At 44.2% G+C, this 24,728-nt stretch overlaps 1 protein-coding gene across 10 annotated transcripts in view; it reads right to left on the reverse strand.

The window, feature by feature from the left end:
- SPATA13 (spermatogenesis associated 13) overlaps positions 1-24,728 on the reverse strand; it is a 328,178-nt gene that overhangs the window by 42,437 nt on the left and 261,013 nt on the right. For 8 of the 10 annotated variants that reach the window (XM_034664992.1, XM_034664989.1, XM_034664988.1 and 5 more), the window contains 2 exons: positions 13,491-13,856; positions 11,618-11,762 (listed from right to left, as the gene is read on the reverse strand). In XM_034664992.1, the coding sequence (XP_034520883.1) occupies positions 11,618-11,762; positions 13,491-13,856 (511 nt within the window). Of the gene's footprint in view, positions 1-11,617; positions 11,763-11,991; positions 12,554-13,490; positions 13,857-16,979; positions 17,276-24,728 lie in introns of those variants that run through there. The other 2 variants (XM_034664995.1, XM_011226800.3) reach the window with 2 other exon arrangements.

Raw genomic sequence — 24,728 nt, forward strand, 5'->3', positions numbered from 1 at the left:
TTTGCTTTTACTACCAATACCAGTTCCTCAATGGGGAAAAGTAGATAAATACACCTAAGGAAATCTTTTCCATTTCTGAGCAAATACAAATTGAAGAAACAGAAGTTGAAGACACAGAAAGAATGTCACCCCTGAGTAATAATCTCCAGCTGTACTTCAAAACCACCAGGCTTTCAAGACAGCTGCCGATGTCTTAGCACACTTTTTCTTTCCTTTAGACAAACCAACCTTAAATCTGCGTGGGAAACATGCTGCAGATGCAAGCAAGCAAGGCCTGGGGCCGATCTGGGGGTGGCCGTTGCGGGGCGGGACGCGCTGGCGGGATGCGCAGGCAGCGGCCGCGCGCACCGCCAGGCCACGTGGGCAGGGGTGCCTCTCCAGCCCCCTGGGCTCCAGGGATGGGCCCGCCCGGGTGCAGACGGGGCTGCACGCTGACCTCGGCTTCAGAACTCCCCGTGTTGCTACGGGGTTCACCCCGGCAGATCGCCTGCTGAGCGCCCCGAGCCTCCTGGGGCTACTCGCGGAGGACCGGCACCCACCTCTGCGAGGAGAAGTCACAGAGGGGCCAGAACCTGGCTTGAAGGCCCTGGGCAGAAGCCAATGCCTATGGGCAGGTAGCAGACGTCTGACCACACTGCGATGGCCACTGGGGTCCACCCCAAAAGATACTAACTGAGCTTGTCACGCGCTCACTAGGCTATGCTTTCCTTTCCAGCTCCTGGCCTGACAGGAGGTCTCCACGAGTGTCTCCACACGGACGTGCGCCGCGGAAGAAGAGCAGCGCTCACTGGCCAGCGGGGGCTTGTTCACTGGCAGACGGGCTGGAAGTTTCTCTCAAAAAGTCCTGCATTTATTCCGTAGCAGGACGTCGGATTTCTTATCACTGAGTAATTTACTTTGGAAATTTCTACATTATCTTATCCCTCACTTACCTTTGTATTCTAAAGGTAGCCCGATAATACCCATGATCAATTTGAGTGCGGTCCGTACTCTTTTTTACTTGCTGTCTTATGAACACCACAACCAGGAATTTTTATCTCTCAGAGCAGTTTTCAAGACACGTCCGACTCTTGAACGACATGCGTTTGAGCTGCACGGCTCCACTTAGACACAGATTTTTTTTTTCAATAAATACAGTGCAGTATTGTAAATGTATTTTCTTTACGGTTTTCTTAATAACGCGTTCTTTTCTCTAGCTTATTTATTGTAAGAATACAGTATATAATATATATAACATACCAAGTATGTGTTAATCAACTGCTTATGTTACCAATAACACGAGGGCATGCCCTAAACCCCACATTATTCGAGGGTCAAGTGTACTTCCTCCTTCCACCAACCATTAGCTAGCTCTAATGTGCTCAGACAAGTTGGCCAGTGTATAATTTGGGCCATTCTGTCCTTTGTAGATCAAGATTTTTTTTATATACAAGTATTGGTGAGGATACGGAGAAAAAGGAACTCTCATGCCCTGTTGGTGGGAATGCAAAGTGGTACGGCCACTGTGGAAAACAGTACAGAGGTTCCTCAAAAAATTAAAAAAACTACCATACGATCCAGTAATTGCACTACTGGGTATTTAAGCAAAAAATACGAAAATAGTAATTTGAAAGGATATGTGCACCCCTATGTTTATTGCAGCATTATTGACAAGAGCCAAATTATGGAAGCAGCCCTAGTATCCATCAGTAGATAAACAGATAAGATGTGTGTGTGTCTATACATATATATAAAATGGAATATCAGAAATGAAAAAGAATGCAACAACATGGATGGATCTAGAAGGTAAAATGCTAAGTGAAATCAGTCAGAGACAGACAAATGCCATATGATGTCACTCAGATGTGGAATTTAAGAAACAAAACAAACAAAGGAAAAAAGAGACAAACCAAAAAAACAGACTCTTAACTATAGAGAAGAAACTGATGGTTACCAGAGAAATGATGGGTGGGGGAATGGATGAAATAGGTGAAGGGGATTAAATGTACACTTATCATGATGAGCACTAAGCAATGTATGGAATTGTTAAATCACTATATTGTACACCGGAAACTAATATAACACTACATGTTAACTAACTGGAATTTAAAAAATAAAGATGTTCTTTGTACACATCATGCCTTTAAGGACTGGGTTTTTTGGTTGTTTTCCTAATGAAAAATGTGGATGGGGATTATGATTTAGAGCTCCACAACACCATTGTTAGCAACTTCAATTATTACATCATTCTGCTGAAGACTGAGCAATTCTGGCCTAGGTCATCAGAGTGCTACACTGGCTTAATTTGATTCTCTTTCCTAGCTTGCCAAAAGTGACTATATTCATAAGAAATTAAGATCTAAAACTATTAAAAAATCAAATCAAGCAATAGTTTGAGTAATTTAGAAATATTTCTAAAAGCCATAAAAGGTCTAATCAATTCAGGGCACCTGGCTGGTTCAGCAGGAGCATGTGACTCTTGATATTGGGGTTATGAGTTCGAGCCCCATGTGTGGTGTAGACTTTACTTAAAAAAACAAAAGTCTAATCAAGTCAACTTATCAATTTTATATCTCCTAGGAAACCATTTTCTTATTTTTCATATTTAATCATTACTGTATACCTCATCCTGTTTTCTCTCCTCTTTTGTGTGGCATTATTAAAAATACTCTAATACAGTACTTAATGGTTAAGGAGAAGGCCTTTAAAAATATAACAAAAGTTATTTTTTAAAATGGCATCCCCAAATCCACCGATATTCAACATCATGCTTTAGCCCCTTGCTCATAACCCATAAAGATTCCACAGAAATGTGATAGCTGAGGAAACGGAATGTTTTCCTTTTTGAGAAATGTTTCCTTTCTGGTTAGATAATCTTTGGGTTTATGTCACATGAGCAAGCTAATCTGAACTGGATGGATGAGATGACTCGAAAGACAAGAATGAGTACACATGAGAAGAATTTTGGAAAACGATCAGATTTGACTTCTGATCAATACAGACTAATAAGGGAGGATGTAAAGCTGGAACCCAAAATAAATATGGGTAAGTCAGGAGCATGGGTAGGCTGTGACGTAGTAAGTTGCCCCAGATATAAGACAAAAAGCTTCATGGAAGAAAGCAAAAGGCAGCAAAGAAAATTCCGTAAGAGAAAGTTATCACAGCGCAGGCATGCTTGCTAAGAACCAGGAAGAAAGAAGGGCCACAAACACCATCACCAGTAAAGCAGTAAGATTTTTTTTTTAAAGATCTTATTTATTTGTTTGACGGAGAGAGACAGCCAGAGAGAGAGGGAACACAAGCAAGGGGAGTGGAAGAAGCAGGCTCATAGCGGAGGAGCCTGATGTGGGGCTCCATCCCAGAACGCCGGGATCACACCCTGAGCCTAAGGCAGACGCTTAACCGCTGTGCCACCCAGGCGCCCCCAGCAGTAACATCTTTATAGGCTGGCAGCCTCCCATTCAGGAGCTTTATAAAAGCATTTACAAGTGTCACTGTGATTCGTGATCCGGATTCTATTATTTCAATACCACACCCATTGGATCAATAAACATTACTGAGGCCTGCCCCTTGTGACCTTTCTTCACTGACCGTAAGGGGCTAGTAAGGAGATAAGACGGTACTCTATCTAAAGCAATAAAGAAGTGCTAGAGGGGAGCACAGCATACTGCTGAGGAGTGTTCAGAGGGGGATGGCACACCTCCACCCGAAAGGAGTAGGTCTTTATTTCTTAACAAAAATCAGTTGGCTAATATTCAAACTTCTACATTCTGAGAAAAATTTAGTTGTGGGCATTTCTTTTTTCTTCTCTTTTTTTTTTTTTTTTAAGATTTTATTTATTTATTTGACAGGGAGAGACACAGCCAGCAAGAGAGGGAACGCAAGCTGGGGGAGTGGGAGAGGAAGAAGCAGGCTTTCAGCAGAGCAGGGAGCCCGATGTGGGGCTCGATCCCAGAACCCTGGGATCACACCCTGGGCCAAAGGCAGACGCTTAACGACTGAGCCACCCAGGTGCCCCTAGTTGTGGGCATTTCTTGATTTGCAGATTTGGGGAGCACCTGACCAGGGAGGAAGAAACATACTTTCATTATTTTTTGAAACTTTTGTGATAAATTTCAAACACACACAAAAGCAGAGAAATTAAATGATGAACCCACGATTATCAATAACATTTTTCCCCAAACTTTCTCAGCAGCTTTTTTGAGTATTTTAAAGCATAACTCACATATATTGTTTTGTGCAAAAAACATTTTAGTATGTACCCGTAACAATAAGGACTTAAAAATAACTACACTATTATTATCCCTACTAACAAAATGAACACAAAATGAACACTTCACTGAATTCTCAGTCCATGTGCAAATTTCCCCAATTGTCTCAAAATGATCTTTTTATTTGTTGGTATCAGGATCCAAACAAGGTGCATACACTGCATTTACCAAACGTAAATTGGATTAAACGAAATTTATCTGTTTAGGTGACATCTACCAGAGATCATGCACTCAACACATGGGCTCATGGAGCTGACTGCCACCGCAGCATTTTGATGGGCTGTAGATCTGGGCCCAGTACTGGCCCACTCATAAAGCAGTGGAGAGGTCAGCTCCTGGCACAGCGTGAGGAAGAAGCACGACTACCAGAAGATGGAAACGCTGGAGCTGGTCTGTCATGGACTCCCCATCGGGGCTGTGTCTCCCAAACCAGATGACAGAAGTGGCAGCAACTTTTGTAAGTGCTGTACTGCTCATCTGGACAGGCAAGGGAAGTCAGTGGGGAAGTCCGTGAGATGCTTCTCTCTCGGTGAAGGCCAGGACCTCCATGGAGGTGGGACATCTGCAGCACAGGAAAAGAGCGCAGAGCTGTTGCACTAGGCAGCAGGGGCAGCTCAGTCACTGGAAGGGGTGACCCACACGATCTCTGGCTCTGCTTAACTTATCTCAGAGTCTGCAGGAACAAAAGTGATGAGTAACTGCACTAACGTATTACTTGATTCATACAGTAGGAAATCTCCAAATCTGAGGACAGAGACTCAGGGGCCCTCACACAGCTCCCAGAGCTCAGCTGGTTTCCACACTCAAAGCCTCTTCATGAAGCGGAAGCCAGGTGACCTTGGGGTAGGTATCCCACAGTTACAACTCCTCCTTCCAGCCTTCCCAAGATGGATCTTCCACCATTTACCTGGTAACTGTGCCCCCTGGCAAGGGAAACCCCCCTCCCCGTAGTAAAATCTAAGCGATAATTCTTCCTAATCCTTTCTGACTGAGAGGAGAGAGGGCCTCAGCAGGGATTTAGCTTGTGTGGATAGATGGCTAGGACAATGGCTTGGCCGAATGGCTTGGAGGAATGTGGAAAGAACAAAATAGGTAATGGTCTGATTTGGGGAAGGAGTACGATTAGATATACCAGAATACACTCAAAGCATGAGAAATCATCTGTCCCATATGAACGCCTAGTTGTATCCCACGTGAATCCGATTGCAAAAGAGGCTGTTTAATAATTGTGTGAACACTGTGTTCCACTCTGTAAACGCCAATCTTTGTTCCTAGTCATCTTGATGCTTACTCAGTAGGTTCAGGGAGGAAAAAAAAAAAAAAAAAAGGCCATGGTGGCAGAAATGGATGCCAAGCCTGGGCTAAACCACAGGGTGTCCCTCTCAACCAAGTTAATGATATGGTTCCTTGAAGGAACCAGACAGCTCCTTGTGGAGAGTTGATTACAATGGACCCTTTTCATAATAGAGGGGTAGATGATCTGTCCTTAGTGGAAAAGACATTTATTCTAGATCTGGATTTGTTTTCCTTACCTGTCAGACCTCTGCTGGAATCTCACTGAAGGCCTCATACACTGTCACATCACCTTGCCCAATCATGCTTCTACCCAAGGACCCCAGTGAGGGAAGTGCGGTGATAGGCCAGTACCCACGAGGGTCACAAGTGTTATCCTGTTATCGTCCAGAAGCATGCAATCATGGCCAAATGGAAACAAAGTTATGGAGATGGCTTGGGGACACATCTTGACGTTGTGATGCCGTCTGGGATTGGTATGTACCCTGAACCAGTGCCTGACAAGGTGATGTTCACCCACAGCCAGAATACAAAGGGCAAGCACAAGGGCCGCTGCTTGGGATGACTTAATAATACATTTGCAAAATATTTTCTTCCTATTCAGTAACTCTGCCCTGTCATTCTCCCAAGAGAGAAGTACTTCCATGAGAATCCACAGGCCTGGCCCCACTGGATTCAAACCAAGGCTGGCCACTTTCGCCTCCCCGTGCACTGGGAAAATGAGCACCCAAGACAGACATGGATGTCTTTTGTGGTCAGTGCCACCACGGTTTCTCAACTGGACTTATGCAATCACCTCCAAGTCAGTCTCCCTTCCTCTGCCTTTTCTCCCCCAGATCATCCTTCCTCTCTAAAGCTTCAATCAGTGCCTATCACTCCCCAGCTGGCAATGGCTTCCCGTTTCACTTAGAATAACTCCAAGTCCTACCCGAGACCTGCAATGCCCTTTCTCTCCGGCCACAGCCTCCCCGCCAGACTGCAACACCCTCTTCTCCTGCCCCCGTTTCCTGAACTCTGGTCACCCCGGCCCTCTCACTGAACCTCAGACACATCAAGTGGCAGCCTAACTCTGGCACGTGATGTTCCTGCCACGGGGACCTCTCCTCCCTCAGATCTTTGGCTCCTGCCCATTCTTCAAGCCTCCACTCCAGCGTCACCTTCTTAGGGACCCTGGGTCACCCTCTGCCATGTCCTTCCCTACACTCTCTACCACATCACCCACGTTCATCTTCCCCAGAGCAATCATCACTGCCTGAGACAAGGGTACTGACTGACTGAATTGGATTCAATGTGAGAATTCAATGTGGACTCAATGTAGAATGTGAGCTTGGTGATCCTTTACCCTCTGCTATATTCCACATGGCAAAACCAGTGCCTGGCAGGCTCTGGTCAGGGCTCCACACGTTTTTATAGAATGACTGATTTTTGACTGACGGAGGGGAATAAAAAAGACTATGGCAACTCTAAGCAAGCAGGACCTCTCAGCTCCACACCCCGGGCTGATGGTCTGGGCCACCTCAGCTGGCAGAGGACACGACCAGGTAAGGTACTGGGCAGGCGCTGGGGGAGCATGCAACAGGCACGACATAAGCAACGTCAGCAATAGCATCTGTGGCCTTGCAACCAGAAACAGGAGAAATTTCCTTTTGTGGCATCACATGTACATACATAATATTTATTTATTTTCTATTTCCTTCCCTCCCTCACCTCCTTCCACTACGATAAGGGTGTGTTGCTTAAATTTACTTCTGCGAATACAAAATGGAAAAGGCACTGCAACAGAACTGAGAAGAAACGGCTCCTACTCCGGAGGGCCTAGACTCGGGGCTATCTGCAGTAACTGGTGAGCCTTTGTGCTGTCTCCCTTGACAGAAGGAGTGAGAGCATTTGTAATTACACATGGAATAGTGCATCATGTCAGAATGACGTTAAAAAAAATGAACACCCCCCACCCTGCTTCTTTTTCTTTATAGTACCGCCTGCCCTGTTATACAGTCACTTGTTAATTCATTATCCCCTCACTAGAATGTAAATGAGGGGTGCCTGGGTGGCTCCAATTGGTTAACAGGCTGCCTTCGGCACAGGTCCTGATCCCGTAGTCCTGGGATGGAGCCCCACATTGTGCTCCTTGCTCAGTGGGGAGCCTGCTTCTCCCTCTGTCTGCCACTCCCCCTGCTTGTGCTCTCTCTCCTCTCTCTGACAAATAAATAAAATCTTAAATAAAAAAAAAAAAGCTGACACTAGAATGTAAATGATTTAAGGACTTTATTCTGTTCTGGCTGTCACCCGACATGTGGTAAGCACTCAGTAGTTACTAAATATATGAATGAATGAATGAATGAACGAACGAATGAATGGAGAACTTGTCTAGAATCTATTTCTATTTCTAACACTACTTAGATTTCCTCTAGGGGAATGACCTCTTTTCCATTCTGTTCAGCCTCAGTGATGGGTACCATGTACCTACCTCCTAATATGGAAGGCAAAGGGTCTCTGGAGGCCCCCAGCCCTTCTCCCTGTTCAAGTGCCACCAAAGCTTCAAGAGTTGATTTCCCTATCCTGGGACTCTTGAGCGACAGAAGGAATGGTTGGCCTTTACTCATTCCTATGCCCTCCTGCTACGTGCCTCCCTCGGCTTCTTCCAAGTGGTTCCTTGGACCCCAGGAACAATCCTGAAGGCCATCCATTTCCTGGACTGGTTCTCTAGCCATTCTTTCAACTCTGGGGACATTGGACACCCTTCCAATAACTTCTCTTTTTCCTTAAGCTGGTCAGAGTTCGTTTTTGTTGCATCTCAACAAAGGAACATTAGAGTCAAAACAAAACACTATAAGAGAAAACACCGAAATAAGCTGTTTGTGTATATAGGGTTGGAGGAGAAATCACCTACATTCCTTCCATCCTAACTACACTACTTGCATTTTTGCATACTCCTGTTAAATCTTTGAACACACGTGTTCACGTCGTTTATTGTTGCGATAGTGGTATACGTTACAGGTAGAATGACGTCCCCCATACAGATGCGGAAATCCTAACCCCCAGTACTGTCAAAGTAACCTTATTTGGAAATAAGGTCTTAGTAGAAGATCAAGTTAAGAGGAGAGTATTAGGGTGGTCCCTAATGCAAGGACAGGGAGAAAGCCACGTGAAGATGAAGACAGGGATAAAGGCAGTACGGTTACATCCCACGACGCAAGGCACCAGAGACAACCGGAAGTGAGACAACCGGAAGCGATGACGGGGACCGGCAAAGACTCTCCAGCCCTGCCCTCCCAAGGAACCACCCCTGCCAATGCCTTCCTGACTTCCAGCCGCCAGTGCTGAGACACAAATCTCTGCTATTTAAGCCACCCAGTCTGGGGTACTTTGTTATAACAGCCTCAGCTAACTCATACAATATACATGGTTTTACTTCCTATTTCTCTTCTCACTTTAAAACTGAAGCTGTCCCTTTCCATGTCGTTGCAGGGTTTTACTATCTATGTTGCAAACTGTTCTCAGGTAGTGGCCCACACAGCACCCCAACTCACTATTCTGCTGTGACTAAACATTTAGTTTGCTTTGACTTTCGTGCCATCACAATGTTGTGAAGAATATCTTGTGCATATAGCTTTTTTACTCCTTTTGGATGACTTTCTGAAAACACATCACCAGGGGCGCCTGGGTGGCTCAGTCGTTAAGCGTCTGCCTTCAGCCTAGGGCACTCTGGGATCGAGCCCCACATCAGGCTCCACCGCTGGGAGCCTGCTTCTTCCTCTCCCACTCCCCCTGCTTCTGTTCCCTCTCTCGCTGGCTGGCTGTCTCTCTCTCTCTGTCAAATAACTAAATTTTAGAAATCTTAAAAAAAAAAAAAAATGAAAACACATCACCAGAGGTGGATGACTGGATCAGAGGGTATGAATATGAGGCCCAGGGCTGAGCAGCTTTGAAGGAGGAAGACAATGCACGTCTCCAAGGGCACACAAGGGAATGAGTTCTGAATTCTGAATGGGAAGAATGTTGATATATGGTAATGGGAAAGAAGGGAGATGTAGGCAAAGGGTGCAATGTGAGAAGCATGGAGGGAATGTGAAAGCCTAGAGAAGATGCAAGAACACTGGACGGCAAGCTCTGGCAGGAGAAAGGAGAGAAACAGATGGAAAGTGAGACTCGGGTTGCACAAAACCCTATAAACTCACTTAAGGAACTGGGACTTGATTCTAATGGTGGGAAATAGTTGAACATGAACAGTGACTCTAAGTAGAGTATGTACGAAAACATGGCCTGAGGAGGTGATGGGGTGGCTGTGAGGGGAAGGGTTAAGGAGCCTGAGAAGCAAGGTGACCCTGAGAGCCAAAGGACGGGATATAGTGACTCCCCAAGGAAGGAGGCGATGACTCCCAGGTGTCCAACATCCTTGGCTGAGGGGTTGACAAAGGCATGAGATGTCCACAAATTTCCTCAACCTCCACCTGCAAGTCCAACCTTGATTCCTCCCAGTATATGCAACGCGAGTTAGAAACCATGGCAACACAATTTGGGGTGATAGCATTTCCTCACCATTCACCAACACTCTGACTTCTCACCACCCAGTGAGACCCTCCTGGGACACAGTCCTCAACAATTTCTGTGTCAAGATCCATCAGTGACTTTCTTGTCACCATTTTTGGTCACTAGCCATCATCCTCTTCTACCTGTCCTTAGAAATGCCTCCCTTGACCAGGGAGTCTATATCTCCTTGTTTTTTCCCTTCCTTGACCCATCCTGTTCTCCTCCCCGCTGAAATTTTAGTTCTTCTACTGACATCCTCCACCTTCTTCAGGGCTGTTGAAACCTCACCCCTGCCTACAGCTTCAGTCGCCACCCTCACATGCAGGACTTGCCCACACGGCGAGGTGGTGGCCCAGCTGAGGTAACAGCTGGGCTTCCTAACGCCCAGCTCTTACTCTCATGCTCACCACACGACATTCATTTCTAACACTAAGACAGGAAACCCTGCCGTTGGAGCTATAATCATTAGAGTCTGCTGCTCTTCTTTAAAGAGTCAATATAGTTCAGTGGTTAAAAATGAACCACTTGGTATTAAAAGTTCTATTTGTAGATTCAAATCCCATTTCTGCCCCCTCCTGGGTGACTTAGGGCAGTCTACCCATGTGTACCTGGACTTTTTCATCTGGAAAAACGAGGATAATAATAGCACCAACATGGCAGGTAGTTACGAAGATCAAATGAGCTAATACATCAGAGCACATGGGACAGTCTGCCACATGGTAAAGTCCTCAATAAATGTTAACTCATTACTGTTGTCCAGTGCACAACAGGCCATGCCATTCATTATCTGACTGGCTGATTGGCACCGACATGAATACTGGTGTAAGGAAAGATTTTTTTTTTTAAGAATATAAACATCAGGGGCACCTGGTGGGTTAAGCATCTGCCTTTGGCTCAGGTCATGATCTCAGGGCCCTGGGAATCGAGCCCCAGCGGGGAGTCTGCTTCTCCTTCTCCCTCTGCTCCTCCCCTCACCCCTGCTTGTGCCGTGCTCTCTCTCCCTCTCAAAAATCTTTAAAAAAATTTTAAAAATAAAATGATTCCATTTATATATTTTTTTAAAAAGTAAACATATTTCCAAAAACATGTGGTGTTGATTCAAATCAACAAGTATTTACCGGGTAAGTACTGCAATAACATATTAGCTACTGTATTAGACAAACTTTCCTTTGGTGTTCAAAATAGCATCATTGAATCTCAAACACCCAGAAGGAGCTTCAAAAAGGCACAAATGCCTGGGACTCCATTCTTAGCTCTCCACCTACAGGAACTTAGGTATACAGACATGAGGGGAGCAAACTTCTCAAAGGGGGTCACCGTGATGACACAGAGCCCCGGAGGGCTGACGACGCCCCCATGCCTGCATTAGCAGACCCTGAGATGAGTCCTCCTCACTCCCAGGGGAACAACGCCCCGGCCCAGAGGCAGTGGAGAGGTGCCCAATCGAAGGGGCACCTAGGTTTCACTGCACACAATCCAACCGAGGACTCCACACCAGTTTCTGAAAAGGGAGCCCCCACACAGGGCGGGCCTGGGAGACTCACCATTGGATGCTCGCATCTGCCGCCGGCGTCCCACGCGGTCCAGCCCAATGGGGGTGCTCTGGGAGAAGGTGAAGGGCCGGAAGCGGGCCGAAACCGCCTTGTAGGGCAGCACCTGGTGAGCGGGCACAGGAGGCCTGGCTGCCGGCTACAAAAGGAAAGCAAAACGCAGTGAGAGGATGCCAGGAAGTGGCACCTCCTGCAGAGCTCTTCACACGCACAGCTGTGAGCAGCTCGGCACTGTCACCTCCAAGCCACTCACACCCCCAAGACGCCGTTTCCAAATCATGGCCAAGAGCTTCAGGCTGCACAGAGGTGCGGTGGCAATGAATTATTCCAAGATTTTAAACAACCAGCATCGGCTCAAGGGCTCTTACCTCACGGCAACACATTTCACGTTATTTGTTGGCAATATACCGGGGGGTAACACTCGGTAAAAGCAAAGCGTCCAAGAAGAGAAGCAGATTTAGGAAGTGGTGGCTTTCTCACAGAGGCAGGGGCGGAAGGGTACGAAGATGTGTTCCCAGCAGCAGCCTCCAGGGGAAGCAGACAGTTCTGGATGACAGACTCCGGCCAGCATACCGCCAGGCACATCCATAGGCAGGCACTAGGTATGCATTTGTGGGACACAAATGTTCCTTACCTCAACTATCACGACAATTGAGCTTTGTTTTTTAAAAGAACAGTTGGTTTTCCACTTTCCACGAATTTACCCAGGCCTCTTTAGAATCACCTATGTGCCCTGTTGATTTTTCCATGTGAATCATCTCTATAAATCAAAGGCCGAGCTGGCTTATGCTTTCCTTAGGTTTTCTCTGTATTTTCCCACCCAATTCCCTAAATGTGCCCACAGTGCATGAAGTGACCTTACCACATTCCTTCTTAATGCTCTGAAGTGAAATAATTTCTAAGTGCTTTCGATTTTCCCCATACTGTGTTTCCGGTTAAAACAGATTACAGTTTGCTTTGGTTCAGAATTATTTCCTAGCGTACCACGCATCTTAACACCACAAAAAGTTCGTGGGATTCTTCCACTTCGTTTTTTTACCTTAAGAATGCAATTCAATTTAACTCAGTTAAACAAGAGGAATTTGAGTGCTTGCTATAAGCAAGGCATTAGGCTGGGCTTTACAGGGAGAATGTAAACATAAAATCCAATACTAACGTAGATTTTCCCCTTTTAAGAGAATTTTAGGAGTTATTTTCGTTATCAGCCAGCAAGCACAAAAAGTAAAACTGGGTGCTTACTCATATACTGTTCTGGGAACCCCTGACCATCCTGACCATGGCTGGGTCTTAGCAAATAACATACACTCCTCCTGAACAGGGCCTTTACTTAAAGGTTTTGTAGCTTCCAAGTGCTCTTTGGGAAACTGATAAATACTGGAAATACTAAGGGGAAAATATAAGGATTTGTAGTCTATTGATAAAGCAGCTGCAAAGCAGCAACTTGAATGTAAAGAGTTCAAAAATGGTAGGAAACCGATTTCCTTAGCCCCTAAAAAAAACAATTTCTTATTTTCTTCTTATCTTTACTTTTTAATTCTCTTTCAAGAACTTCTTTCAAGAAGCTCACTAAATAAGCACTGCTACCTTCTCTTATTAAGATCTCAGGTGATTTAGGACAAACAGCAAACTAGTTTCACATATTGTTTGAGACTCCAGGAAAGACAGAAGATTAGTAAAAGGCATCCACATGTCAGATGGCAGGTTAATTCATGAGTGTTTTCAGAGTCAGGGAGAAAGGTTGGGAGTCTGTTGTCCTTGAGGCAGAGAGAAGAAAGAAAAGCAGCGTGCTGTTTAGTTCACAGGAGAGAACAAAGGCCAGGAAGCTGGAGGGCTCTGTTAGCTTTGGTAGAAGCACGCCAGGTCTTACTTGGGTTAGAAGGCTCTCTATTTCCTCTGTTGGGCTGTTCCCATAGAAGCTGACCCCGCCTATCACAGAGATGGGGCGTCTTCTCCAGCTTCCTTTGGGGCAGCCCACAGCAGGGTTCTGGTCTGCAGGGTCCGTGGAGGCCGTGTTTGGCTGGTGGTCTCCCTCCACAGTGTCTTCTTTCTGGGGGTCTACAGCAATTGAGTCTTCAGGAATAGACAGACTCCGGTTGGCCAGCTGGCCATAGTCAGAGAGTGGTCGGGGCCTGGATCTTCTCCCAGAACCCCATTTCCTCCTGGTGATCCTCTGTGATTCTGTCCTTTCTTCATCCCGGGATGAGCCCCGCCTCCAGGATTCCTCTGTCACAACCTTTTCAAATGCGAACAAGTTAGGTGAGCACCAAAATCCAGGAAGATATTGAAAAAGAACAAGCCATACACTCCCTCCCATCCTCTTCAGCCCTGCCTTAAGGCCTTCTTGATTTACTTGTTTGTTTTTTTAAAAGTTATTTCTGTAACAGGAAGACATAACTGAAATGTGCATTAAAAAAAGCAATTCATCTTTAACTGGAGGCTGAATTAAAACCATAATCTAAATAGTGATGCATGATGAACTAGGATGAACTATGATAAAAGATACTGAGAGAATCAGCACCATTGTGAGTTCCTAGAAAGAACATATAATGATGGTGTCACCCAAAATACAAAATATACCTAACAATAGCACTGGGAAATGTAGGACTCCAGAAGGAGAAATGAATGTGTAATACTTTACACTGCTACTCTACAGTATTTTCTTGCAATAATCTTTAAAAATAGAAGGTGCTTTAATAAGATTAAGGCTGGGCTGTTAGGGCCTGACACTCAAGGAGTCAGGTCTGATGAGGAGAGCAACAAACTAGGATTCAGAGAACTAGATCAGGCTACTGACTAGCCGTGTGACCCAGGACAAGTAACAACTAACCATTCAGGACGAGACGATCCCACAGCTGGAGAGTCTGTGGTCCCAAACTATGGAACAATTTTCAAATTGTTCAAATACCTTTTTCAGAGGCAATGCAATGTACCAGCAAAAAACCATGAGGTTGGAAATGGACAGTCTGCTGTGTAAGTCAGCCTGGGCCATGAGCTAGCCTTGTAACCTCAGGCTAGTTACTCAAGGTCTTTGGATTTGGTTCTGCAGCTGTTCACTGGGGAATAATGGGTCCTTGTGTGGATGAAATGCTAAACCAATGATTAAGTGTGATAGCCCTTATCAGCCACAGTTAATTATTGCTCTTAAAAAGCAGTGTGTAGAATAACCATGCCCAGGTTCAGCCCTGCCTGCAGATAACCTCTATGTCAGCACACCCCTCAAAGTCTGGGTCCAGAGGAGGGCCACTGCCTAGTTCTACAAGAGGTTTCTCCCATCCCTGGTTATTTTTTTTTAAGACACATTTTATTTTTTTAAAGATTTTATTTATTTATCTGAGAGAGGGAGAGTGAGCGAGAGAGGGAACACAAGCAGGGGGAGAGGGAGAAGCAGGCTCCCCACTGAGCAGCGAGCCTGAGGCAGGGCTCCATCCTAGGATGCCGGGATCATGACCTGAGCCGAAGGCAGATGCTTCACTGACTGAGCCACCCAGGTGACCCCTGGTTATTATTTAAAAATAAAATAAAAACTAAAAACAGTCCAGGGCCCAGGGAAGAGAACAAGGACAGAGTTGTACTGGAGGACAGGCAGAGCAGGCCACGGAGGCCTGGAGAAGGGCCCCAGGCAGCCAGGCCCTGCCCCCAGGACTGGCCCAGCAGGTCCTGCTGCTTGCGGATCAGCCGCAACCAAGAGCTCAAATACAGTTCCTGGAATCCCACGATACCAAGTCACCGTTGCTCAAAAACTAGTAAGTTCTAACAATCACCACTTACCCTGCTGTCCACTGATTCTGACTGCAAAGGCTTTCATGTTTAACTCAAGTCACCACTGAGGGGTCTAGAATACATCACTGTGGCATCAAAACTCTTCTAAACTCAAGGTATTCAAGAAGAGACTCCCCCCCCCACCCCCGAACTCCCTTATCTGCCTGAAAGCAGAGCCTCCCCAAAGAATTCCCGTTGTCATAAATCCACTATCTTGAGATAGATTTTCTTTCTTCCAACCGGGGAAGATCTTACTCTTATCTGTTGAGAAGAGAAGCCCTGGCCTCAGCACACAGTGGCCACAGAACTATCAGACCTCCCATCTGCTCCTCCACGGGCCCATTTATCTTTCCTCAATCACTGGGTTTCCCATAAGTGCCCTTCTCCACCTCCCCTACCCCTAGTAAGAAAGTATAAATGCCCCCAATTCTAACCACTTCCTGCAGTCACTTTTTCCTGTCAACTCCCACTTACTCACATGAATAAAAACCTGTCTTTTCTCTTCTAATCTATCTTCTGTCAAGTTTAATTCCACACACCCCCACGCAGTAAGCCTAAGAGGGGTGGAGAAAAAGGTTTTCCTCTCTGACACCCTCATGGGAAAATATGAGAAATCATGAAAAAGTTAATATTTTTTACATTACATATGAAAAACAGGGTATAAGGGAGAGTTTAACTGTATTATTAAACTAAGGGGCACAATTTAAGCACACAAGAATAAGCCATTTATATTATCACCCTGTGATAAAAAGGTTCAGAAACAAGGTGTTAGAAAAACAGAAGCAAGACAAATAACAGGCAAGGAGTAGTCTAACTGGTAACAAATCTACGTGCAGTTTTTTGAGTTTTTTTAATTCTTTGGGGTTGTTTTGTTTTTTTGTTTTGTTTTGTTTTTTGTTTTTTTGGCACTTACGCAACATGCAGCATGCCTCACTGCAGTCTTGCTGATGCAGATGGGAAAATAAGGAAATGGGTGTAGGAAGACAGGAGGCTGTCTTAGTTGTTCAGGTAAGAAATCCTTCTGTAACCAAAACATAATCCAGGAAGTAAGGAGCCTGGATAACGGGAGGTATGTTCAGAGCAGGAAATGAGAGGGCAGGAGACGTGCACAGGATGATTTCTTTAACACGTCATGCCCCAAGTGTCAACTACTGTTCCCACCAGGGGGTTCGCATAAGAACCGACTGTCATTCTCCTAGAACTATTTATACGGTCCCACTGAAGATACAAAAGGAGAAAACAGCCTTTCCAAGTGGTACTGAATGATCTAGAAAGTGCAAAAATGAGTTAACAGAATAATATATGCAAGTGAAAGGTCCGGTTTACTCCTAGCAAAAGAGGGAGGGGAGACAGTGATCCTTAGCCAGAAGAGACTTAGATTCCTTGTAAAAACAAATCAGAGCTTTGATGCATATTCTAAATCTGACTCTTCCTTTGACAAAGTCTGTGTACTTCCAGAATACAAGGGAGGTTCATTCCAGGGAACAGAGTTGGACTGTGATTGTACCTGCAGCTACAAACACCCACCACCAGCAGCACCACCACGCTCCACAAGTTATAACCTACCCCGGACTCCGCTCCAGAAGTTATAACCTACCCCGGACTCCGCTACCGGCAGTGGTGGCCCACAGACACACTGAAGGAACAAGCAGTTGACCATATCCATGCTCTCTGAGATTCTTTCTTGCTTCTACAAGGACTTCTCACAATCCAGCAGCCTGGCCTTCAGATCAATCCAGGGCTCTAAGCTTGATTGGCCAATTCACACCCAAGTCATAAGCTTTTGTAAACAAACTTTGCAGTGGAGTGGCTGCCCTTTTAACTCTTGCTTCTCTGTATTGTTTTAAAGTACTTTCCCTAGTCAGGAGTCCTGAATTTCCTCTTCCTCTACAAGATTCCTTTCTTTGCTTCACCAAAGTAAACACCCAGATAGATCTTACTACCTCCAGTGAGACACTTCAAAACATGTTTTGAAATAACAGCAAGAGTTAAGTTATTAACTGAGGAAAAAAGACTTAACACAAAAAGCCCTGATGTCACGTAGATCCATTCAGAAGCTTCATCTAAGGGAAGTATAATGGATCAAAAAGCAAGAGTTGGGGGTTGAATTATGCCCCCTGTAAAAGGAATGTTGAAGCCCTAATCCCCAGGACCTGTGAATATGATCTTATTTGGAAATACAGTCTTTGTAGATGTGACCGAGTTCAGATGAAGTCATGCTGGATTCCGGGAGCCCTAATCCAATGGCTGGTGTCCTTAGAAAAAGAGGGAAATTTAGACACAAAGATGAAAGTAAAGACAGTCATATGAGGACAGAGGCAGAGAGCAGAGTGGTGCATCTATAAGCCAAGAAACCCCAGGCGGCGGCCAGAACAGATCCCCGGACTTCTGGCCTCTACAACAATGAGAATAAGTCCTCTTGTTTTGAGCCATGTAGTTGGTGGAAATCTGTTACAGTAGCCCTAGGAAACTCATACAGCAAAGTAATTCAGAAGAAAATTCTACAAGCAGGGAAATTAAGATGCCTTGGGAAGACTGAAAAAAAAATTAACCAAAGCAGAGCTTTTCCAGCAGATGATCCAAAGGTATTCCCAAGATGTGCACTAACACAGTAAGCGAGCCTCCCACGCTGCCTCAGCATCCTGAACACGGTAGAGCATTCAGGTGCCGTCCCAGGACTGGAAGTGAGACAAGAACACATCTCGACAGCTAGTGTTGCAGGAGGCCAGCCAGAATGCTAGTAACGACAGCTGTGGCTTCTCAATGCCCCTGTGTGCCAGAATCCTCCCGAATCCTCACCACCACCCTGTGACGTGCGTCACTCTTCATGACATTTTACCCATTTAGCACTGGGGCAAAGATTTGCTCTGGTTAACAGAGCCGAAGGAGAGAGGCCCATTTGACAGCTCAGTCTGTCTGACTTCAAAATCTCCGTCATTTCCACTCTGCAGCCCTGCATCCTTGGCATACACTTTTACAGAAGCAAGACAGAACTTGCTAGGCCTTCCTGCCTTTAGCTGTAGAGCTGTTTGGAAGGGGGTGGGGGTGCGGGGAGGGCAATGACATGATGAGGGGTTCTGTAGGTACCCCTGCAAGCTGGGGAAAGCTAGAGACCCCTTCCCCAAATCACGGTTTTAAATGCATAAAATAAAATAGATAAAATTATAATCAGATTTTGAAATATAATTATCAAAATATTAAAAGAATTGATATAATAATATATAAAAAACACATAAATTAAGAATGTTAGCCATCAGTCTAATAACTGCCATACTTTAGAAGTACTGATGAATAGAAGAGGTTTTAAGATATCAACAAAAACTGTTGTATGATGTGAAAAAGATTTGTGATTTCTATGGGTGACAAAATCATAGGTGCTGATAAAATTGCTCTCACTGCCTACATTCCTAATGGAAGGAAATGCTACATTTTACCTACAAGGTAGTGAAAATAAAACCCCACTCCCCAATTTCTATTGACAGAACCCTCGGATGAACCAAGGTTCAAAACTCCCAGTTGACATAATTTCGCTTAAGACTAATTATGGTACCAGCTCTGTGTTCCAACTCCAGAAAACTGAAATTTTAGGCCTTATACACTGTAAAATTTAAAAAGTGGCATCTCACTATTTAGAGTTAATTTAATTTAATTCCCTTAAATGAAAATTAGTGTATCATAAGACAATCCATAGGCCTTTCTTTCTTTTTTTTAGTGCAGATTTGTTATCTGGATTATCGAAGGCTTGGAATGGAATGGGTTGTAAATACATGGCCTAGAATTTTAAGCGAGGGAGGGAACTCATAAGATCCCAGATCAACTACTACATTCTGAGGAGTTGAAAGTAAGAACAAGAAAATCTTTACACACTTAGAAAGATGGAAGCTTGAATGCTAATGACATCTTTCTCTTTGTTACTTTAACATCAAAAGATACTTAGTTACTTAAAACTCTTAAGTTGTCATCAACTTGCATTTATAATCTACCTAAAATCATATTTTCAGATAAGTAAAGATGGCATTATTATACCCATTTTGGAGATGAGAACCCAGTCACAGAGAAGGCAATGGACTTAACAAAAGAGAGCGCATGAGAGAGATCAGGCACTTCATTAAATTCCCTCTTTGCGAGGCCAGCACTAGACATGACCCCCCCATTTGTAGGTGTACATAAGAAAAATGCAATATGGTTTATTGCAAAAGCAGCAACTTCCACAAATACTAGACCTCCTGACATTGCTCTACAAAAGCCTCCCTGTGCTTATCCCTTTTACATCTCTCCACTTCCGGTTTATGCTTCCCCTTTGATGAATTCTCTGGGCTGTTCATGGGTCCTCACTTAGCAGTGCAGGCATATTTTCCCTGACTCTTCTTTTCTACTGCTTCCTCCCTCCTCCAGCAGCATCGCTCACCTTCACTCCTGCTCTAGGCTCCACTCCCCTCTCTCTCCTCAGGGAGAACTTCTCTCTTCAACTGATCACACATGGAATGCAAATACAGTTGGTTTTGTTGAACTTACTGAATCATGTTTAGTTTCTTATCTTTAATTTTTAGAACAAGTGGGTGGAATATTTCTTTCTCCAAAGCTGCCTTCTTGATGGTGTGTGTGTGTGTGTGTGTGTGTGTGTGTGTGTGTGTGTGTGTACATGCAGTGGGGACTGCATAGCATGAGGGGTAGCCCACCAGAAACGGACCACCTATCACCCGGGTGTGCTAATTCTCCCTCTTCCTAACTTTCCAGGGGTTGACACATCTTTGCCTACCACCCTTAGGCTGGTTAAGGAATAAACAGCCAGGTGGGAGTACTTCTGAAATTGCCCAAGCAAGGAGAGGAGAGTGGTAGCCTCTGACTTGGTCGGAAATAAGTAAATGGCCAAACACCCATCATTTAACTAAGAACCCACCCTAAAAAATCATGCATGTTCAGCCTGGCTCCGTTCCACCTTTCACGGTTTCCTCTAGTTCAGGGACCATCCTGGGAAGGGACAGACACCATCATAAACTTGTTTGTTCCCCCGTCGCAGACCCCACATTTGGATTTAGCCCAGGTCTGGCCAAGGCCTGGGCAAGAAACAGAAGAGAAAGTAAAAACCCATTCATTTACGGAGCTTTTCCTTCCCTGGCTTAGAGGCAGATGTATATATTAATGCTGGGTGACATTCTTACCACCATGCTGCACCTTTAAGATACAAGGTTTCAAGCTTTAAGAACCTTAGTGGCTGTTGGAATTCTGAGAGCAAATGAAACGCAAATAACTAACAAAAAACTGTTCTGAATAATGAATCATGGAACACTGCATCAAAAACTGGGGATGTACTGTATGGTGACTAATATAACAAAATAAAAATTATTTAAAAAATTAAAAAAAAACTGTTCTGATTATTATCAAATGAGATTATATGCACTTCAGTAATTTTGATGTAACTCTTAAAAATTAAAGAAAAAGAGAGAAGAAAAGGAACTATTGTAATCTGGAAAGCTGTGGCCCTGTCCTTTGGGTTCAGGGAATAGATAGGCCATTTATTAAAAAAGTCTGACATGGCATTAAAAATATTTAAAAATATGTTAATGCTTCTTAGGCCACTGAAGTAACAGGGGAATATAGTGGACTTCAATTGCCCTTGCATGTGTAAAACTGATGAAAAAACATACTTAAAACACAGTTAGCAAATCTACAACTTGTTTTATAGGCAGAATAGGTAATTTACTAAAAATCCAAATATTTGAAGTTCATGGAGAACACAATCTAAAATTCTTAGCCTAGTTCTATAAGCATAGAAAGTCATTTAAATAACTATGAACATTTTAAACACCATTGAAGACTTAGAATACTACACTGAGAAAGTAGTATAGCTGAGCTCATTCTTTCTTTATTTAAAATAAAGAAATGAAGTCTGTCTGATTATGATGAACCCCATCTTGGCGCCTAAGACCACACCCCATGCGAACCCCCATCTCCCTTACATCGTGGGAGGGTGGTTACCACTGACCCTGTGCAAACACGGGGCCAATGATAAGCTTTCTCCACACACACACCCCACCCCCGGGCTTCATAATAATCACTTAAGGGAATTCCATTTTCTGGGCTTATCCAAAAACCCAGATCATCCTACCATCTCCAAATCAACAACACAATGCTGGGTCTGACACCCAAGCAGAGAAAATAATAGAACTGTAGGCTGCAATTTATGCCTGGACTCATTAAGAGTAAAGACACATTTTTAAATCATCATATCATAAAATAAATGTCTATAACAATTCCATCTTAACATCTTAAAATGTATTTTATCTCTGGGGTGCCTGGGTGGCTCAGTCAGTTAAGTGTCTGCCTTTGGCTCAGGTCATGATCTCAGAGTCCTGAGATCCAGCCCTGAGCTGGGATCCCCGCTTAGTGGGGAGTCTGCTTCTCCCTCTCTCTTGTGCTCTCTCACATGCTCACGGATACTCTCTCAACCAACTAACTAACTAAATAAATAAATTCTTAAATGTATATTATCTCTAAAACACATGCTGAGGAATACAGAGGTCTACTTAAACTTTCTTTAACTTATAAAAAGCATGATTTTATAAAAATGAACTTACTTTCCTCTTTTCCAAATGTTTATTGATTGAGGACAACTAACTATTCCAAAATCAAAAATGTTTTTGATTTGAATATATCAGAAGTCCATTTTTCTTCTAAACCCTTTTGAACATCAGAGGTTTTTCTTTTTCTTTTTTTTTTTTAAAGTTTATTTATTTATTTGACAGAGAGAGAGAGACAGCGAGCGAGAGAGGGAACACAAGCAGGGGGAGTGGGAGAGAAGAAGCAGGCTCCCAGCGGAGCAAGGAGCCCGATGTGGGGCTCGATCCCAGGACCCCGGGATCACACCCTGGGCTGAAGGCAGATGCTTAATGACTGAGCCACCCAGGTGCCCCCCTCAGAGGTTTTTCTTAATGCTGTTTTGACTTTTATTGTACAGAGAGGCTAGAAGGAAGCAAGAGGAGAAGGGAGAGACGAACAGGCAGAAAGAAGGTCCTGGCTGATTCTCTAGTGGACAAAAAGGGAGAGAGGCGTCTGTTCACGGCATTACCTGCATTTCAAGTCATGGACGATGGCACACAAACATTCAAATCAGTGGCCCCAAGTGCCTTTAGAATCAAGAAAACTAAGGCTTTCTGGATTAGAATGCAGAATGGCACATTCAGGAATCATCTCTTCCCCCAAACTGCTTTCTTGTTTTAGTGAAGGCCATCCAATATCCCCCATACTAGGCCTTCTTGCATCTTCCCTGATCTTCACAAGCCCCAGCCCCCCAGTCACCATGTTCTGTCAATTACTCAATCTTAGGAAGATTCCATTCCATCGTTTCTCACAGAACTATTCCAATAGTTGCCCAACTGGCTTCCCTGTCCCCAATCTACTCTATGCTACTGAAACACATGTTGGATCCTGGCTGACCTGGAACAAACCTGAGGCCATTCAAAATCTTGTCCAAGGTCTCTCCAGCTCTGTCTTCAGATACGATTATGCTCCAGCCCATATTAAATGATTCACCGTTTACCACATATTTACTTTATGCAATTGTAAATGAGGTAAACGTTGCTCTCTCTCTCTCAGATTATCGTTTCCCTTTGTCAACCTGCAAAATTTACCCTTCAAAACTCAGTTGAAATAGTACTTTCTGTAGGAAAACTTCATAAGCTCCCTTGGGCTCCGAGTTCTTTGCTCCTTTCTGGGCCTCTATTAAAACCACCATAATGTTCATACAGCATTTATTTATTTGTCTCAGCATCATGCAGAAGCAGCTGCTCCTGTTCTTTCCAAACTCCCCAATACTATGGTAATGTCCTCACAGTCTATATGGGAGCCTCAGAGCTCAGTAATCAAAGATGCTTCACGCACGTGGAAAGGGATGAATGCTGAGGCGGTGGAGGGATAAATGAGCAAATAAATGGACAGTTCTGGATGGCAAGGAAGCTGTTTCCTTCCTACATTCATGTATGATTTTATAAAAACAAGCTTGATTGAAGTTATTGCTTAGTTATTCTTAACTAAATATTTCAAAATCAATAACCATGTTTTAGATCAGGACACAATCATCCATTCCTGTCTCTTTCATAACCTACTTGAATTGTCCCACCCTGAAAACAAACTGACTACAATTTTCCTTCCATTACTATCAACAACCCTGTTCTGAAGGCTTCCTATTTTGTTTCTGAGATGTGAAGTACATGGTAATGGAATCTTTTCCAACAAATAAGTGTCCACTGCTGGCAATAGAATGTAAAAAGAAAGATTTAGGACTTCTAAAACATCTCTTTTCTACATTTTAGTTTCGGCTTGAAGCGTTTCTGTATTGGGAGGAGCAAGGGGTAACATGAAGAGGAGGCAAGGAACAAAGAGGGCACAGTGATGGGAAGTTCAAAAAAAGAACCCAGAAGAGTGAGAGAAAGTAATGACTTGATGAGGAATCTTTCTTTCTTCCAGCAACACTCACTGATGACAGATTGTGTCACTCTCCTTTAAACTTGCAAGGATCCAGCAAATGAACCTAATCAAGAAAACAGTGACCCCAAATTAGAGCTGCTGTTCACCAAGGATGCTTCTATTAACAGTGGCTTAGCCTGGGGCGCCCGGGTGGCACAGTCACTTGAGCATCCAACTCTTGGTTTTGGCTCAGGTCATGATCCCAGCGATCCTGAGACCATAAGATGGTGAGATCATGAGATTGAGCTGGCGTTGGGCTCCGTGCTATGCAGAGCTGACTTTCCCTCTCCCTCCCTCCTTTCCCCACCTGCACACACTCTCTCTTTCTCTCTCTAAAAATAAATAAATAGGGGCGCCTGGGTGGCTCAGCCGTTAAGCGTCTGCCTTCAGCTCAGGTCATGATCCCAGGGTCCTGGGATTGAGCACCGCGTCGGGCTCCCTGCTTGGCAGGAAGCCTGCTTCTCCCTCTCACACTCCCCTTGCTTGTGTTCCCTCTCTCGCTGTCTCTCTCTGTCAAAAAAATAAATAAAATCTTAAAAAAAAGAAAAAGAACAGTGGCTCAGCCTCTCTGTATAGGGACTGTCACATAAGGCAAGCCTTACAGACAGCACCAGTGCTGTTTCCTTTTTATGTCTGTTGGGGGATATGAGAATGTGTACTAGTGCAAAACATCTTGAAAATGTTTAATTTGAAACTTGGCAATGAAAGAAGTATAGATGAATAATTTATACCACAAAAAAGAGTAAAAACATAGAGCAAAGTGTACAACAGAACTTCTCTGTAAGTAAATATGTAAAAATCTATACCATACATGAGAGAATGGGGTTGTAATAATTGACGTTAGTCACAAGCTGTATTTAAGGCTCCCTGCCTCATAGCT

This window comes from Ailuropoda melanoleuca, chromosome 7, assembly GCF_002007445.2.
Source record: "Ailuropoda melanoleuca isolate Jingjing chromosome 7, ASM200744v2, whole genome shotgun sequence".
NCBI lineage: Eukaryota > Metazoa > Chordata > Mammalia > Carnivora > Ursidae > Ailuropoda > Ailuropoda melanoleuca.